Source organism: Apium graveolens, chromosome 1 (genome assembly GCF_009905375.1).
Source record: "Apium graveolens cultivar Ventura chromosome 1, ASM990537v1, whole genome shotgun sequence".
NCBI classification, from domain to species: Eukaryota; Viridiplantae; Streptophyta; class Magnoliopsida; order Apiales; family Apiaceae; genus Apium; species Apium graveolens.
Window position 1 is genome coordinate 180,279,934 of NC_133647.1, and position 19,232 is coordinate 180,299,165.

At 42.5% G+C, this 19,232-nt stretch overlaps 2 protein-coding genes across 2 annotated transcripts; both read left to right on the forward strand.

The window, feature by feature from the left end:
* The first annotated feature begins 833 nt into the window (after nucleotides 1-833).
* Nucleotides 834-6,584, forward strand: LOC141712443 (uncharacterized). Its single transcript, XM_074515391.1, has 6 exons — nucleotides 834-1,040; nucleotides 1,152-1,344; nucleotides 1,549-1,874; nucleotides 2,058-5,191; nucleotides 5,504-6,299; nucleotides 6,561-6,584. The coding sequence occupies exons 1-6, from the start codon at nucleotides 834-836 to the stop codon at nucleotides 6,582-6,584; spliced, it is 4,680 nt and encodes a 1,559-aa protein (XP_074371492.1).
* A 10,596-nt stretch (nucleotides 6,585-17,180) lies between these two features.
* Nucleotides 17,181-18,319, forward strand: LOC141712452 (uncharacterized). The gene is made up of 3 exons (XM_074515401.1): nucleotides 17,181-17,484; nucleotides 17,549-17,895; nucleotides 18,017-18,319. The coding sequence occupies exons 1-3, from the start codon at nucleotides 17,181-17,183 to the stop codon at nucleotides 18,317-18,319; spliced, it is 954 nt and encodes a 317-aa protein (XP_074371502.1).
* The last annotated feature ends 913 nt before the right edge of the window (nucleotides 18,320-19,232 follow it).

The window sequence follows — 19,232 nt, forward strand, 5'->3', positions numbered from 1 at the left end:
AACATGGCGGATCCACCAAGAGCTCCTGATGTGGGGGGGACACCCCCAGTTCTTATCAGCAACGCTGATATCTTGGAGCAGTTGTATCGCATGGGGGATACTCTTAACAGTTTTCACTCAAGACTGAACACGGTGGAGCGTCGAAGGACGATGAGAGGTCGTCGTTTCCCCCATCACGGTCATGCCTTGGGGAAAGCCCCTGTAGTTGAAGGAGACACCCAGGGCATCGGGGAAAACCCGCGAATCACTCCTCGGCGCTTGGAATATTTTGATGATGTAGAGCTTATTGTGGAGCTTGTTGATGAGGACACCGAGGGTAGGGAAAGGCCTCGCCTTGGTAACCAGGTTGTGCCACACCCACATAGGTCTGGGCGTACGATGGACGAGCGTCGTCGTGCGGAGAACACTCAAAATCAAGATGAGGAAGGAAGGGATCTTTCAACCTTGAAAAAGAGGCTTGGCATAAGGTTGGAAGACGACGATTTGAGGATGTTGCTGGTAGAATGGCAAAAAGAAGGAAACGTCGGAGAAGCGAAGCCCCGTGACACGACGCGTGTGCCCCTGCATTCCAAAGGGATGACGGGGCGCGGCACCGCGAGCACGAGTGTGCCCCTCCGCGAGGAAGGCCCGGGAATTACTACCGGGGATATCAGAGGAATGGACGAGGAAGAATGGGATATCAATACAGAAGAGCACCCTACAATGGTAGGAGAGGTGGATCACCCTCCTCTGGAGAAGCCCCTGCCGTTATTCCCGTAGCTTCCCACAGTGCTACTGGTAATGGGTCTGGGGCGCGTCCTCATGACCAGGACGGCGGGCGAATTCAAGTAAAAATGCAGAACAATGATGAAATTCTGCAACGCGGTCAAGAGGAACCTCGCATGCGAGAAAATATTCAAGACCAAAATGGTAACATGCCACAGCCGCAGCCTCAGGGTGAGGGGCGGCGAGATCCACCGCCACACCCGGGGGGTAATCAAGGGGAATTTCAGCAAGTCGCAGAGCAACCCCAACAGCCTAATGTTCAAACTATTCCTAGGGTAGGGACGTTTAATGTGAACGACCTCAAGAGGTTGCTCAACCATCTTGAGGGAGGAAGAGTAACGGCGACTGCGCAAGCTCCTTCTCCTTTTGCTGCTGTTGTGAGGGAGGCGCAATTACCCGCAGGATACAGGAACACAACCAATGACTTGCGTTTTCATGGGAACTCTGATCCTGTGGAATTCCTGGGGCATTTTAACATTGAAATGGACGTATATCAAGTACCTGATTTGGCTCAATGCCGTCTCCTGGCAGCCACTTTTAGAGAAGGCGCTCAGCAGTGGTTCCAAAAACTTGGTCCAGGTGTGATCACATCCTGGGAACAGATGAAAACTTTGTTTCTGACACAATTCCTAGCCGCAGTGAAGTATACACCACCTGTTACCACACTGGCTAATGTGAAACAAAAGGAAGGAGAAAGTTTGACTTCATATTTCAAGAGGTTTAATGCATAATCCACTTTGGTGAGGGGTGCAACTGATGAGACACTGAAAATACTGCTTATAGCTGGGTTGCGTGTGGGAACGGATTTCTGGAAGCACCTGCAAGGGAAGGTTCCTATGTCACTGGCTGACGTGCTTGCGCAGGCGGAGTCGTTCAAAGCAATTGAGCAGTCGCTTGCAGAAACAAAAAAGAATGACAATACCCACAACTCCAAGGGGCGATCTAAGAGAAGGGACAGATCCTTGAGTCCAGATTATCGGCAAAATGCCAGAAGCCCTAACAGGGTGAACACCGTGAGCTCGCGGAGAGAATGGAGCCCTCCGTCGAACTACGAGAGAAGGATCAACAATTATACACCACTGGCGGCGTCCATTGATCATATCTTCGAGGTAAATAAGGATAGAGCAATCTTCAAGAAGCCCGACCGTCTAACTTCATGGCAGAGCAGAGACAAAAAGAAGTATTGTGACTACCATGAGTCTACTGGCCATGACACCCATGAGTGTCATCACCTGCGTGATAAAATTGAGGAATTGATCAAGGCTGCATACCTAGGAGAATGGATTGACAAGGTGAAGCGACGCAGGGGAATTGATGACAAGGCTAAGGATGAAAGACAGCCCCTGCGGGCGGAAGATGTTGAAAAAATAGCTGAAGTCAAGTTTCAGAGGGCTGGCAGCATCAGGGCAATTTTTGGAGGACACCCTTTTGTTGGTGATAGTAATCGAGCACTGGAAAGAAACGCGAGAGAAGCGCGACATCCACCACTCACCAACATTCACAGCTTAGAAGACAGACCTCCGAAGGTCTTTAAGGGAGAGTCCGCTGATATTACGTTCAAAGAAAAAGAATCAAGGTGGGTGTATCATCCCCACAACGACGCGCTGGTGATTACCATGCTTATTGGGGCAAAGAACGTACATCGAGTCTTCTTGGACAATGGGAGTTCTACGAACATCTTGTACTACAGCACTTACAAAAAACTGGGTTTCCCGGATAGCGACATGTATTTTGAAGATGCGCACGTCTATGGCTTTACTGGGGAAGCAGTGAGAGTTATGGGTTCGGTCAGGCTTCCCGTCACGCTCGGGAAAGGAGATTTGTCGGTTACTCAAATGATATATTTCAAGGTGCTAGTTCAGGATTCCGCGCACAATGTGTTGGTCGGCAGACCTTGGTTGCGAGCGTTCAGAGTGATAACCTCGATACATCACTTGATGATAAAATTCCCAACACCAAACGGAGTTGGCAGTCTGAGAGGGTCACAGTATGAGTCACGTGACTGCTATCATAAGGCTGTTAAAGAATTTTGCAGGAGAAGGTACGAAGGAAAAGGTCTCCCCTTTGAGGATGTAGAAGATATTCATACAAAACTGAGTGGAGAGGTCCATGCCCACTATTTCGTTGAAGGCCCCGAAGAGGAAGAAACCTATGTCTCTAGGAACTCTTTTTTGACGCTGGGACATGTTTCGAAGATCCGTAGCGTGGAAGAAGTGGTAGTGAGCCATGCAGAGGAGATCATACAGAAGGAGGTTAACAGGGAAAAGTTGGAAGGGAGAAGTGAGATTTTGCAAGGTCTCGGGAATAACTTCAAGGTGGATGCTCCTCAAAAGAAGGACGTGCCCTTGAGGCATGAAAATGGAATTGAGGTTGATGCTCCTCCAAATGAGGACGCGCCCTCAGATGCAAAAGTGGAAGTCGAAGACCCCCGAGACTTTGATTTCGATTTGGATCCCAGGATCCCTATGCCCGCCGAAAAGACGGGACCGACCGAAGACACAATATCTATTCTGGTTGATAAAAATAACCCGAGCAAGGTTTTGAAAGTAGGATCCCGGTTAGATGATGAAATGAGAGGAAGTCTTACCCGCTTCCTAATTGTAAATCTTGATGTCTTCGCGTGGAGTCATTCAGATATGATAGGAATCGACCCAGAAGTAATGTGTCACCGTTTGAATATCTTCCCGAATTGCAAGGGCATACGTCAAAAACGCCGCCCAGTAAGTGGGGAAAGGGCAATAGCATTAAAAGAAGAAGTAGACCGGTTGTTGGAGGTGGGGCTAATCAAAGAATCGTTCTACCCCGAATGGCTTGCAAATCCAGTGCTGGTGAAGAAGCCGAATGGGAAGTGGAGGACATGTGTGGATTTCACATATCTCAATAAGGCCTGTCCAAAGGATAGCTTCCCGCTGCCAAGAATCGATCAGTTGGTTGATGCGACGGCGGGGCATGCGTTGCTGAGTTTTATGGATGCATACTTCGGTTACAATCAAATTCCGATGTATGGCCCTGATCAAGAACATGCATCCTTCATTACTGACAGGGGGTTATACTGTTATATAGGAATGCCGTTTGGTTTGATTAATGTTGGCGCAACCTACCAGCGGTTGGTAAAAATGATGTTCAAGGATCAAATCGGGAGAACTATGGAAGTGTATGTGGATGATATGCTGGTAAAGTCCGAGGTGGTAAGTGACCACATCAAGCACCTGATGGAGATGTTTAACATTCTAAGGAGGTTTCGTATGAAATTAAATCCGCAAAAGTGTGTGTTCGGCGTGGAGTCGGGCAAGTTTCTCGGGTTCATTGTCAACCACCGGGGAATTGAGGCCAACCCCGCGAAGATCAAGGCATTGTTGGATATGAAGTCACCCACCAATGTGAAACAGGTGCAGAGTTTGACTGGGAGAATCGCCGCGTTAAATCGATTTGTTTCCAAGTCGTCCGATAGATGCAAGGAATTTTTCAAGGCAATTAAATTAGCGGGGAAAGACTTTGTATGGACATCAGAATGCGAAGAGGCTTTCAAAAGAATCAAGGAGCAACTGGGAAACCCTCCCATGTTGTCAAAGCCATTGGATGGGGAATCTCTAATACTGTACCTCGCAGTGTCTGAATATTCGATCAGTGCAGTTCTGGTAAGAGAGGAAGATGGGCAGCAGTCACCGGTGTACTACGTGAGCAAGCGGTTGCATGACGCTGAAACTCGCTACACAGGCATGGAGAAACTGGTTTACGCCCTAATTCTTGCATCAAGAAAGTTGCGGCCGTATTTTCAAGCCCATAGAATTGAAGTCCGCATGGCGTACCCGCTACGGCAGGTCCTTCATAAACCAGAGTCATCGGGAAGAATGCTGAAATGGGCTGTGGAGTTAGGACAGTTTGATTTGGAATATGTGCCCCGGACAACGATCAAAGGGCAAGCCTTAGCCGATTTCTTGTTGGAATTTAATTCTGAAGTTGACGATAAAGCTTTGGTAACGCTACATCCACCTCATGCTGAGGAGTCGTTGGAGGAATTTCCACATCCCTGGTGGATCTTGCATGTGGATGGGGCAGTTAACAATGGGGGAGCAGGCGCGGGGATAATGCTTGTGTCTCCCGAAGGTCATCATCTGATGAGCGCAATTCATTTCAAGTTTTATGCAACGAATAATGATGTGGAGTATGAAGCACTAATCAATGGCCTGAAGATTGCTTTGGAGATGGGGGTGCGGAACCTAATTGCAAGAAGTGACTCAGAGCTGGTGGTGAATCAGGTGAGAGGGGGATTTCAAGTGCGAGGCCCGCGAACAGAAGTATACTTGAGATGTACACAGCGCCTGATTGGAATGTTCAAAGAAGTTAGGTTGGAATGTGTTCCGCGGGAGAAGAACAGTAATGCGGATGCTCTGGCAAAAATGGGGTCGCAACAAGAGGCTGTGTGGTTAGGATCCATCCCTCTTGAAATGCAGGAGATTCCTAGTATCCCAGAGATGGAAACTATGCAAGTGGATGAGGCTCCCAAGGAAACATGGATAACACCCATTCTGGCTTACATTCGCGAGGGAACACTCCCCGAGGATAAGTTTAAGGCTCGCCGACTCCGCTACCAGGCTGCAAGGTATGTGATATACGACGAAGTTCTATACAAGAGAGGGTTCAATCAACCTTTGCTTAGATGTGTCGAAGAAGAAGAAGGAAATTATATCTTAAGAGAAGTACATGAAGGAATCTGTGGCAATCACTCGGGGGGTAGCTCGTTGGCAATGAAAGTTTTGTGCCAAGGATATTATTGGCCTACGATGAAAGAGGATGCTACAAACTTTGTCAGGGCGTGTGATCGCTGTCAACGTTTTGCAAATTACTCGTCTATGCCGGCAACGCTCTTGATGCCTATGGTAAGCCCATGGCCATTCGCCATGTGGGGAATCGATCTTATCGGAGAATTGCCTAAAGCTAAAGGGGACGTCAAGTATGCAGTGGTTGCGGTCGACTACTTTACTAAATGGGTGGAAGCTATGCCACTGGCTACTATCACCGCAAAGAAAATCAGGGATTTTGTTTTCAATTCCATCGTATGCAGGTTTGGAATCCCTTACAAGCTTGTCTCCGACAATGGAAAGCAGTTTGATAGAAAGGAGTTGCGACAACTATGTGAGGAGTTGAAAATTAAGAAGGAGTTTACAGCGGTCTATCATCCTCAAAGCAATGGACATACAGAAGCTGTTAATAAAATAATAAAGCATACCCTCAAAACCAAACTGGAGGAACGCAAAGGAAATTGGCCCGAAGAACTCCCGAAGGTGATGTGGTCATACAACACTACACCACGATCTACTACGGGAGAAACGTCGTTCATGCTGACTTACGGATATGAAGCTATGGTCCCCGTGGAAGTTGGATCGGGATCGCTTCGCAGAGATTGTTACAGGAAGAAAGATGCTGAGGTTAATCAAAGGCTTCATTTAGATCTCTTAGAGGAGACGAGGGAAAATTCTCAGCTAAGGCTAGCGGCGTATCAGCAACGCGTCGCAAGGTATTATAACAAGAAGGTAAAGGGACAATTGCTGAAGGTGGGAGATTTGGTACTTAGGAAAGTGATGCCCAACACAAAGAACCCCCAACATGGAGTGTTTGGAGCTAATTGGGAAGGACCGTACAAAATAAAGTCCATCCTGTGGAAGGGGACTTATCACCTTGAAGATATGGAAGGGAAGCTGGTTCCGCGAGCTTGGAATGCGGAACATCTCCGAAAGTATTACCAGTAAGGCGCGACTTTGGCCCCTTACGTATCTCTTTTATTATATATTTAGGGTTATGCCCGGATTATAGGCTAGAATTAAATAAATTCCTCCTAGCCTAGGGGGGTAGTGCATGTACTACTTACCTTGGAACTAGTTGAAGGGTCATTGTTTCGAATTTATTTCCCCAAAGAGCATAGTAGCCGTGAGACTGGTGCACTTTTGACACCAGAGCGCATTATAAATAAATCTTTGAAATTTTCCAAAAAGTTATTTGCTTTGTTTGCTTGGTTGCATGACGCGTCCTAGCCATAGGGCGCGCCCTGATTGCTAGTTCTATGTGAATGTTAACTGAAGTAGTGGCTGTCAAAAGGAACAATATAACTTAAGTAAAAATGGAACTAGGAAGTGTACTATTTCCAAGGACGCGCCCAAGTTATACTGGTTGATACTCTTTCAGTTGAATATTTCCTTAATTCTTATATAACAAGTCCCTACAAAGGACGCGTCCTCCCTGAGAGGAAGTATTTCTTAGAGAAAACGTTAAGGCGCGTCAAATAGTTAGGACGCGCCCCATTGTGCTTTGTGCCTTGACTAAATACACAAGTACAGCGTAGGGCCGTGCTCATGCACTTTCTAAAACAAATAAAGACGCGTCCAACAATGGAGGACGCGTCCACTACGGACATTTGTTTATTATGTGAGTAGGAAAAATAACAATTAGTCAAAGGTGACGCGTCCCAAACACAAAACACGCCCATATAAATGACTACTTAAGTAAAAAAGTGCACTTGAATGAAGTTCAAAAATAATCTTTACAACTTGCAAGGCTTCAAGGGGCCCGCACCCTTAAAAATAGTTCAGGAAAAATACATGAAAAACATAGGACGCGTCCTAGGCAGGAGGCGCATCCTGAGGCTTGTCTTGGTCATTTGCAGGGGGAGGTTGAGTTTGAAGCGGAGCAGGAGAAGGGGGCGCGTCCTCCTCCTCTAAGCCCAGAAAAATCCTCTTGTTCTTGATAGAATCTGCGGCCCTGACCCTGAAATCATTGACCCATATCTGGGTGTCTGCATCAAACTTTGAAAATGTATACCCTGGGTCGTTGGCAATGAACCCAGAGCACCACTCTTCGAACCCAGCCTGAAAGTCGTGCTGGTAAACTAGCTTTTTCTCCTCTGTCCATCCATGTAGCCTGTCATCATTCAGAGTGTCAAGCTCCAGCTGCATGGTGGAATTCAGCACGATGACACTGTCCATCATTTTTTCCAATGAGGAGATATTACCTTCCAACACAGCCTTTTCTGATTCAAGACGCGCCCTCTCCCCCTCCAGGCGTTTGATCTCAGCATCTTTCTCTTGGACAAGCAGGGTAATGTATCTTTCCAGAGATTTAACCTTGTCTTCAGCCTGGCTCCTTGCAGTGTCGGTGGTAGCAAGATGCGCCCTGAGCCTTGCAGCCATATTAGCACTCTGCCTAGCGTGCAGATGAAGCTTAGCTGCAGCCCTCACCATGGCCTCTTCTATTTGCTGCTCTGTCCAGAAGGTCCAGCCTCTGACTTCGTCCTCTGTGAAATCCCCAGCTGAGGACGCGCCCAGATATCGAAGCACGAAGGATTGGTCATCTGGCACTACTTTTTGGCATTTGAAAGACGCGTCCTCCACCTTCTCAGGAATGTCTAACACAGTAGTGTCAATTATCTTTGGTGGAGGAGAAGGAGTTGCAACAGGAGTTGGGGTTTTTGCCTTCGGGTCAACCTTTGTAGGAGCCTGTTTCTTGGCCCTTAGCTTTTTGGAGGCCCCAATTGCGAATCCTTTGGGAAGAGAGGCCATATATGTGGTATAAACAAGAAAATGTGTTAGTTATGTACAAGAAGACGCGTCCTGAGCACAAGACGCGCCCATATTATGATATAAAATTCTACATGCATGACAGATAAAAGTAGGAAGGTGCATGAAAAGATGATAATTAAAATGTATAAATGTGTGAAGATATGACAAGGAGAAGGAAAGACATGAATAATGTGTGTAAGTATCAAATAAGGTATAACGCGCCCTATCTAAGGACATATTGGCTATGACGGGTTATGGAAAAGCATAAGTCATAGGAACATAGAACAAGTCCGAAATGACAAAAAGCAGGACGCGTCCTGTGAACAAGTCGCGCCCAATTTAAAAGATATATGTGCATGAAACACCCTTGAAATTTATGTAAGTTGATATTTTTCGAATGGGGAGCTAATTTTTTAGTAGCTGTGGACGCGTCCAAAATTTATGACACGTCCTCCCTCACTTAAACTTACCTTGTTCTAAGTTGAATTGCTTACTAATGTCAATTTCGACCACCTCCGCGGCGCTGAGGACCCTGGTTTTTTCTGAGGTTGTGAGAACAGGTTTGCCGTTATGAAATTCACGGAACTTGCAGATAGAGCCAACCCGGGATGATAACGCGCCCACCAGCTTAATGTTGTCTTCTGTAATCATGTCCTTAAGGTTAAAGTGCTTCTCTGCATACTGAAAAACTTTATCTGCTCTTTTTTTCTTTTTTCCTGTTAATTCCTTCTGAACTCTTTTGTCTAAAGATAAATGATAGTTACAAGTTGTTAAGAGGGGAGGGAGAAGTTTGTTAAAGAAAGTAAAAAAGAGAGGACGCGCCCAACCTAGAGGACGCGTCCAGTGTTTGAAGACGTGTTTAGGTAATCACTTACTTGGTTCTAGGTTGAAACGAACTCGGGATCTCTTGACGTCATAGATGTAGAAGAAGGGTTCTTTTCAATCCCTTTCGTGGCTGATCTTGCCTTCATTAAATCCCTTGTTATTCAGCCATTTGTCGACAATAAAGAAGTGATAAACAGGAATTGATTTTCTTATGCTGTAAAAAAAGCTGAATTCCTTCATGGAGGGCACGCCCAGTCTGAGGTTGTGGTACATCATGAACAAAGCCCAAGCTAGTTTATATGAGTTTGAAGACAGTTGGATTGGGGCAACGTCATACCACTTCAAGATCTTTTTGATGTATGGGTGCAAGGGCGCGCCCACACCTAGAGAAATCAGCTTTAGAGTAAGCACCATTCGGGGGATCCTTTGATTCCCAATCTTAAAAATATGTGGCCTCATGGTTCGAAGAGGGCGCGCCCAGATTCCCTCCATGTCATAATATTTCATGTGCCACTGGATCTCCAAGTCGGTTGCAGTTGAGTCAAGAGCTACGCAGGCCAGCTTACTCTTTTTTTTCCTTCTGACGTTCTTCTCTGCCTCAGTCAGGGTACCAAGCCTCGCCCAGTCACAATCTACTTCAACATCTGAAGGTTCCCAATGCTCTAGGGGTTGGCCTGTGGTAGGTACAATCTCATCGTCCGTCCAATCTTCGATGGCGGCCCTGGTATGGAGAACTGGAGTTCTTTGCCTTTTAACTCCCTTCTTTTTCATTCTAGAACTTATGGGGACATGATCCATGGAGTCAGAACTAGAATCAGACATTATAGAGCTTCTTGATTTGAGGGAGCCGAAGACGCGTCTTTCTTCTCTAAGGAAGGAACTCGTCCTGTGAATTTCGGGAAAGTCGGGTTTGAAAGAGATCAGGTGCGGGGAGTAGATTCCAAGGCGTTTGTTGAGGACTTTAAACGGATGAAATGGTGAGGAAGAAGACGCGTCCTCCAGCTGCAAAAGAATGAATAAAAATTTTGAGGACGCGTCCATATAAAAAAAAGGAAGAAAGGGAAAGAAGGAAAAGAGAAGGAAGGATACTGGAAATATGGAAGGACGCGTCCTAAAAATCTACCGTAAGGGGCGTGCAACGATGACGCGTCCTAAAACGCCTCTGGCCCTATGTTACATTTGCTTGGAACAGCTTAAACATGTCTTAAATAAGGGGATATAAGACGCACCCTGACGGGAGGACGCGTCTAACATGGTTGCAATGTCGTGGAATTTTAATCGATTATAATCGATTTGTGGGAAGTCTATCTACGAACTTAGAAACATGTAGTTGTGGAATCAAAAGAGGAAAATATGACCCAATTACAGATATATGCATATATACATACAAGGAAAACTAAGAACAGTTCATAGAAGCATGAAGTATATGAACAGTTTTTTGCTCGTTCTAGTCAATTTGCTCAATGAAATTAAGAAATAATGGAAGATTTGCATACCTCGTAAGTTGGGGGATTGATTAAGCTGAGAAAATCGGGAAATGGCTGGATAGATCGCCGGATTTTTGGACCTTGAAACTCCTGCTTAAAAGGGCGGCAATGGCAGTTGTGAGAGAGAGAAAGAAGGATGGTGATGGTGATATGGTGTGACTAGGCTATTTATAGAAGGGTGATTACGTGGATGACAGCTGTATGCAAGCAGGCATAAGGAGAACTGAAGACGCGTCTTACGTTTACGACGCGTCCTATTTTTGTGAGCTCAAATTTTGTTGCTCAGGTTCATGGATAAAAATTCCAATTTTGTTTTTAACTGCAAATAGAATTTGGGGGGTAGTTGTTATACCCAAAATTTGGCATTGGGTTGACTCGGGTCAAATGCGGCTTATATACGGTCAAACTCGGTGCTGCGTTGTGCAAGTTTAGGACGCGTCTTGGCCTATGGGACGCACCTTATCTTGATTTGATACTTTATTGTCTGGTGATAGCGAAGCTTGGACCAGAACGCGCCCAATGGCGGTTGACGCGTCAACATTGGAAAAATTGCTTGTTAAATGTGATCTAGCGGCAAGGAGGATGGAGGACGCGTTTGTCTCCACCAGGACGCGTCCTGTATTTTGGCACGCTATAAGGAATGGTTAAAGAAGAAACAGGGTTGGATTTATGAATGGAAGGGCGCGCCCAAGAAGTTAAGACGCGTCCTGTGATTGATCTATGTGCTCTCAATGGGGACTTCAGGGAAAAGCTTGTATGGAGAGGAGCAATGGAGGTTATTTTTACTAACGTATTTGTTGCAGGTACTCTTTGAAGAATTCCCTCTTTGAGACGGTCAAGGAGGGGGATGTCCGTGAAAAGCTAGAAGGCCTCCAGGGGTATAACTGTTGATTGAAGGTCTCCTCCTGTATTTAACGGGTGTCCTCGTTGGGGATGTGGGGTTAACTTTGGTGTGTGCTTTGGGAACTCTGTTCTTGCATTCAACGGGTGTCCTCGTTGGAGAACTTTGGAGTCATCCTGCACTTTGCACCCAAGAGCTTGGGATCACCTGTCCCGCTATCTGGTGGGTTATCCTCATTCGGGGGACAGAGACGCGTCTGACACTTGGGGTGAACTGTGGCTATACCTGCGTCCGTACATCAAGGGAGATAGCTGTAGCGGAGTGTTATCCTTGCGCAGGGAGATGCACTATCCGTGAAGTACTGTGATTACGAACGAGCCTTGGGCCTTCGCGGTTGGGCCTCATAGTTGGACATTCCTAAAGCTAGCGAAAGACGGATTTTGGATGGACTTCTACTGGACCTAGGAATAAGAAGTCTAAGTCCATTAGACTTCTTATCTACGAGAACTACGTCATGCTTGATCCATATATAAAGGGTACATAGGCACATTGAGAGGGTAAGAAGTTGAGAGCTGATAAGAGAGCCACCACTTACTGTGATCAATCTCAGCCTAAAACAATCACAAACCACCATACACCGCTTAAGTTTCCGATAAAGAATCACCGTCACAGATCTTAGTTCCGGCGAGAAACCTCAATCTTTGTTGTTACCAGATTCCTCCGTCAACAGATGTTAATCTTATATCCCCTGAATATAGAATGCAGAACGGAGGTAAGCAAATTTTATTTTTGAGCTTGGTTGTAGGATCATGCTTATGAATGTAGTAATCGGGTAGCTGGGCGATTAAATATATCCAGACTAGTTTTAAAAGACAATAACATGTAAACTGAATTGTGATATCTTATATTGGTCGAACATTACATATATTTTTTTTACTTATAATTTACCGTAAGATACTGCTATTAAACACTTAATTGCCAAAAAACAAGTGATTTAATTATCCCTCACTTGACAAGAGATAAATTTCTAAATTAAATTATATCAGTAAGTAATTTCAACAAAATAGTTGATATCGTAACATCAACATATGATACAAAATATAAATTAAATTGTATTAGTAATTAAAATTTATGTATTAGATAAAACCTTTGATAGACAAATATGGGTAGATGGTAATAAATTAAATTATTATAATTATATAATTTATTACCATTATTAAGAGATATTAAATTTGTTGACAAAGTCTGGTAATTTATTCCCTATGTCCCACTTATTTCTTTACCGTTTTTTCATTTGTTTGGTACGCATAGGCTATTATAAAATATAATTTCATAATATTATTTTAAAAAATTTCTTTTTTTTTGTATAAAATTTTAACATTGTATTTTTATTTATAAGAAAAAAAAATCCACAGAATACGGGGATAATGGTGAAATATTTTATTTCGTGAAATGACATTAATGGAAATCATACATGAGTCTACTCATTTACCAATATATTTGTATACCACAATGTTGTCATTTGTGTTTTTGATCGTACATTTAATATGTGACTGTCGTTTTATACCGAGATATTATATTTAACTTTAAACATTATTTATTGGATTATTTATAAAATTAATTTTAACAAATTGAATTTAAATATAAATTTTAAAATTATAAATTAACAAATAATTACCTTTTTATTAATCATTTTTAAATTTTAATATATATATATATATATATATATATATATATTAAACCTTTTATTTCAGTTGAATTCGAAATCATAATTTGACCCATTTTGTTTTAAAAAATACTTCTTCCTTTTTTATCGTACGGAACTTGCAGCCGCTATGTGAACCAATTCACTGCGTAGGTTAAATCAATTTAAATTACGAGTTCGGCGAAGATATCTTATCAATAAGGCTAAATGCGTGTAATGTCTTACATCAATAAAATGTGTTTGACATTTTTTATAAGATCAATTCAATAATTAATATATATTAAATTTACTTACTTGACAAGATATGGATTTTAATTTTTTGGATTTGACAATGCATGGAATTTGACAAGAGTCGTCATAAAATTTATTGATCACCAAGACCTCCAAAATGTGTGATTGCCGACAGAAGCTACGGACCCACTTAATTTCGATGTGGTCTCTAACCTATCAGATCAGAAAAAAGACTTGGGTTGGGTCAAGCTGGAATCCGAGATGAATCTTGATATGGTACTCAATGTCGACGTGTTGTAGGAATGGGAGGGAATTGAAGAAAATTTCTTTCATGGTAGGTTGATGTATCATGATGGTCGTACATTTACAAGGGAAATTTCGCTGGAGTTGAATGCCCTGTGGCAGGGATAATTAATCTACTTCTAACAATGGGTCAGGAGCCAAGACAAGCCACGCGGATGTTGAACTTTATGATAGTAAAGGCTGGATCAACATATAATGCGATCATGGCAAGGACATGTATACATGCCTTCAAGACAGTCCCCTCGCCCTATCATTCCGTGATCAATTTCCCAACTAAAGACGGAATAGGAGAAGAAAGGGGAGACCAGAAGATGGCTAGAAGCTGTTATGTAGCCTCGCTGAGGGAAGATAGAGTAGGGGGAAGTCTTGCCTATTGAAGATATGGATATCTGTGAGAATGATGAAAAATGAGGAAAATCAGTGGAAGACTTGATCCCGGTTCCTTTGGCTCTCGAGGACCCCGAAAAAGTAACTTTCATTGGAGCATCGTTGAAGGAGCCCCTTAGAGGAAAGTTAGTAAGGTTCTTGCAAGAGAATAATGATGTGTTTGCATGGACGACAGCAGATATGTCAGGCATAGACCCAGAGTTGATCACCCACAAGTTGAACGAGGATCCTAATCAGAAGACCGTGAAGCAAAAGAAAAGAAGTTTTGCCCCTAAAAGGCAGGAAGCCATCAGGAAAGAAGTGGAGAAGCTCTTAGAGGCTGGTTTCATTGAAGAGATATAATTTCTGGAATGCTTAGAAAATCCTGTAATGGTAAAGAAGGCTAATGAAAAGTGATAAATATGTGTGGATTTCACTGATCTGAATGATGCATGCCTAAAGGATTGTTTCCCGTTGCCAAGGATAGATACCCTGATAGACGCAACTACGGGTCACGAGATGCTAAACTTTATGGATGGGTTCAGCGGTTACAATCAGATCAAGATGCATAAGGATGACATCCCAAAGGTATTGTTAGGGCGAAAACACGAGCTAATATTCACGCAAGTATACGCGTTCGCAAGTAGTATAAGATATAAATCAGATTCATTCCCACAGAGACTGGTTTAGGTTAAGTTCAATTTATGCACCTATGCAACAATGTATGGTTATCGCTCAATGCTAAGACAAATAACAAATTGGGTTTTGATTAAACTAAGAGATTATACTAAATAATATTAACTAAGAGAATTGAGGTTGAATTACTATATATGACAAACACGGGATCCTAACTTCATTAAATACTTCATTCAATAGCCTTTTTGTTCTTAACCTTAGCATGTAATGGTGATGACACTAATCAGATAACACGAAACTAGTAAACGCCGACTTTCGTTGTACGAATACCCTATTACCAAGTATCCATAAAAGAGATAGAAGTTGAATAGATACCAATTATGCTTAGTCCTTATATGTCTATAAGAATTGAAAACATAACGGTTTAATGCACAAGCTATCTATCGTGATTATATAGGGCAAGTAAGATGGTTAAAATTACCTACGAATCATGCATAACAATTACATGAACCTATGCTAGCATGACAAGTTCTAAATCTCTATATTCACTGTCACTTCAATAGAGATTAACACGCTATCTTATATGTTATCTATTCACATAAGACGAATAAGCACAACCAATACTAGGATATCAATCAATCACCACACATCAAGATATTGAAATAAATTAACTATTGAAATCCATAAGTAAATCCGTTAGAACCCCACGATAACGATTAGTTCATAATCGAACTCATCATCACCATGGGTTCTAATGAAAGCATGATAATAAACAATATAAGAGTACTAGGGTTCAAGAATAAATCGAAAACAAGTATCCAAGTATCAACTATATTGAAGAAAATAAGAGTCTTCTTCTCCGTAGCCTTCTCGTACTCTCTAGGTCTTCTTATTGCTCTCTCAGGCATGCTTCTTGTTAAAAACGTCTTTTTATGGGTATATATAGGCTCCAGGATGACCAGGACTCTCAAAATCTTCAATTTCGACTAAAATCAGGATTCTGGGACAGAAACCGGGCGTGGCCGCGCGGCCTTCGGGCGCGGTCGCGCTGACATTCTGGAATTTTTCTGACAAATCTTCTTTTGGCCATATCTTGAGTTCCACTCGTCAGAATTAGGCGATTTAACTGCCCACGCGAAGCTAACGAGATTATATATAACTTGAGAATAACCTAGGCTTCCAATTATAATCTTTTTTCAAGATAATTCTTTGAAAAACTTCTTTCTTCCTTTAACTGATGCCTGAAATGTAATAACACAAAAACACATCAAAAATACCAACTTGAGTCCAAAACACCAACTTAAGCCTGTAATGAAGTGTTCCAAGTAGATATAAAATCCATTTATCAGCTACCATTCATCAATGACTTTGGTATTTTTTGTTATCTTGTTATGACATTTGGTCTCAAGAATGCATGAGTTACCTATCAAAGGTTGGTGAATAAGATCTTTAAAGATCTTATTGGGAAAACTATGGAAATATATGTAGATGGCATGTTAGTCAAGAGTCTTGTGAGGACCTACCATATATCCCATTTGAGGGAAGCTTTTGAGGTCCTGAGATACCATAAAATGATGTTAAACCGTGCAAAGTGTGCTTTCGGAGTTGGATCTGGAAAATTTTTAGGATTGATAGTCTCCAAAAGGGGAATTGAGGCCAACCTGGACAAGATAAAGGCCATCTTAGACATGGAACCGCCACATTCCATAAAGGATATTCAGCAACTCACTGGAAGAGTTGCAGCTTTGGGTCGATTCATCTCCAAGTCTGGGGACAAGTGTTTGCCTTTCTTCAAGGCTTTGAAGAAAGTAAAAGACTTTGCATGGACTGATGAAAGCCAATAGGCATTTGAGGATTTAAAGAAATACATGGTTCAAGCACCACTGTTGGCCAAACCAATTCTTAATGAAATTTTATACTTATATTTGGTCATTTCAGAAAATGTCTTGGGCGCCATATTGGTTAAGGAGGAACTTAAAATCCGGAAACCCAAATATTATGTCAGTCAGATTCTACATGGGGCTGAGTTGAATTATTCGACTATCGAAAAAGTTTTTTTAGCCTTGGTGATGGCCTCAAGGAAGTTGCGTCCTTACTTCCAAGATCATAAGATTGAGGTACTAATGAATCAGCCTTTGAGAAACATCATTCACAACCCTAAATCTAGTGGAAGGCTGATTAAATGGGCCATAGAGATGGGAGAATTTGACATAAAGTATAAGCCACGAACGGCGACAAAAGCCCAGGCCTTGGCTGACTTCATGGTCGAATGTACCATCCCCAACCAAGAAGTCGGGGGGCAGGAAGATACTATGCCTCAGGGCATGGAGGAAAAAGAGGAGAATGAAGGAGAACATATTAAGGAAAAGGAATTATGGGTTCTCTATTTTGATGGAGCATCAAAAACAAATTCGAGTTGAGCAAGGCTAATTTTACAAAGCCCCGATGGGTTTTTAATTGAATACGCTATGAAGTTAAATTTTCCGACTGCAAATAATGAAGCTGAGTATGAAGCTATGATAGTTTTCCTTGGCCTAGTAGGAACATTGAGGGTCAAAAACTTGAAAATTTATGGAGATTCGAAACTTGTAATATCCCAGGTCAAAGGAGAGTTCGAAGTAAGAGACGAAACCATGGCGAAGTATGTACGCCTAGTGAGAGCTGTGATGACTCAGTTTGACGAGTGTCATGTTGAGCATATTCCAAGGGAAGAAAATGCTAAGGCATATGCGTTATCCAAATTTGCCTCTTCCGGGATCGAGAACAGTTCCGGTAGCGTATACTTCCATTTTCTGAAGAAAAAGGAGCATTGATGTTAAGCTGGTTGCCCCCATAGGGTTTGGAGAGTCATGGATAGATCCTATTAAGGCTCATCTACAAACTGGATGGCTTCCTAGAGATATAGTGGAGGCAAGAAGACTGTCTGTACGAGCCCTGAGATATTCTTTAATTGATGGGATTCTTTATAATAGGTCTTTTGTAATACCCTATCTAAGTTGCCTCGGGCCAGATGAGGCCCGACTTGCCCCGGAAGAAGTGCATGAAGGTATATGTGGCCAACACATGGGTGGCAGGGCCTTAGCCCACATAATCACTCTTTCAGGCTTTTACTGGCCAGAAATGATGACCGATGTCAAAGAATACGTGAAGAGATGTGATCGCTGTCAGAAGCAAGCCCCTCTAGTAAGATAGCCACCATAAATGCTTACTTCCATAAATTCACCAATCCCGTTTGCTATGTGGGGAATGGATATTCTTGGGCCTTTTTCGATGGTTACTGCTCAAAGAAATTTCTTAATTGTAGCAATTGATTACTTTACTAAGTGGATCAAAGCTAAGCCCTTTGCCAAGATTACAACTAAACAAGTTGCCCAATTTCTATGGGAAAGTATCATGTGCAGATATGGAAAACCCCCAAATCTTGGTAATCGGTAATGGAACACAGTTTAATAATGAGGAATTTAGAAAGTATTGTGAGGAGAATGAGATCGAGTTGCGATTCACTTCCGTTGCTCACCCTCAAAAAAACGGGCAAACAGAGGTTGCGAATCGAATTATTCTAGATGGATTAAAGAAGAGGATTGAAAAGTCCAGGAATAATTGGTAGATGAGATACTTCCAATACTTTGGGCTTACAATACCACTTTTAGAGTCACGACAGGAGCAACGGCATTTATGTTAGCATACGGGGCAGAAGCAGTCATTCCAGTAGAGATATCACATTCATTGCCAAGTATCCAAGCATACAACATCGAAGAAAATGAGGAAGGCCAAAGATTAGCCCTGGATTAATAGATGAAGTACGGGATGAAGCACATGCAAAGTTTGTGGAATATCAAAAGAAAGCTTCTTTTTATTACAACCCGAGGGTGAAAGAAAGATTCTTCAAGTAAGGAGATTTGGTCTTAAGAAAGGTAAAAGCCTCTGGAATAGGGAAGAAAGGAAAATTAACCCCAAATTTGAAGGGCCTTATAAGGTTAAGAGCATTCAAGGAAGAGGATCTTACAAGTTGGAGACTATGGAAGGAGAAGAAGTACCAAGGACTTGGCATGCTCAAAATTCTGAAGATTTATTATATATAGCTCATTGAAAAGGAAGTGCTTACTTATTAAAGTAGCAACAGGGTTCAAAAGCACCATGAAGTTTTGCTCGCTTAGGATTTATTTCCAGCTTGTTAAGTCATTTCAATTTTTTAGGATTTATATTCCAGTTTATGTATTGAAGTTTGACCCATTTATGAAAGGTCTTGAAAGACCGCATTATGATTTGAATACTAAGCTTTGAAAAATCAAGTCATACTCTTGAGTTGAAGTGATGCTTTATAAAACTTAAATGGAAGGCTATGTATAACAAGCAAGCAAAGCAAGGAGATAATTATAAAATATTTGAGATTTGCAGAAAAAAGGAATAACATAAATAAACCCCGAAGGGTAATAAGTTTGAAATACAACAAGATAATACAAAAAGCCATGAAAGGCTAAGCAAAAGCTCTACTCATCCCTTGTTGATTCATCCTTGTC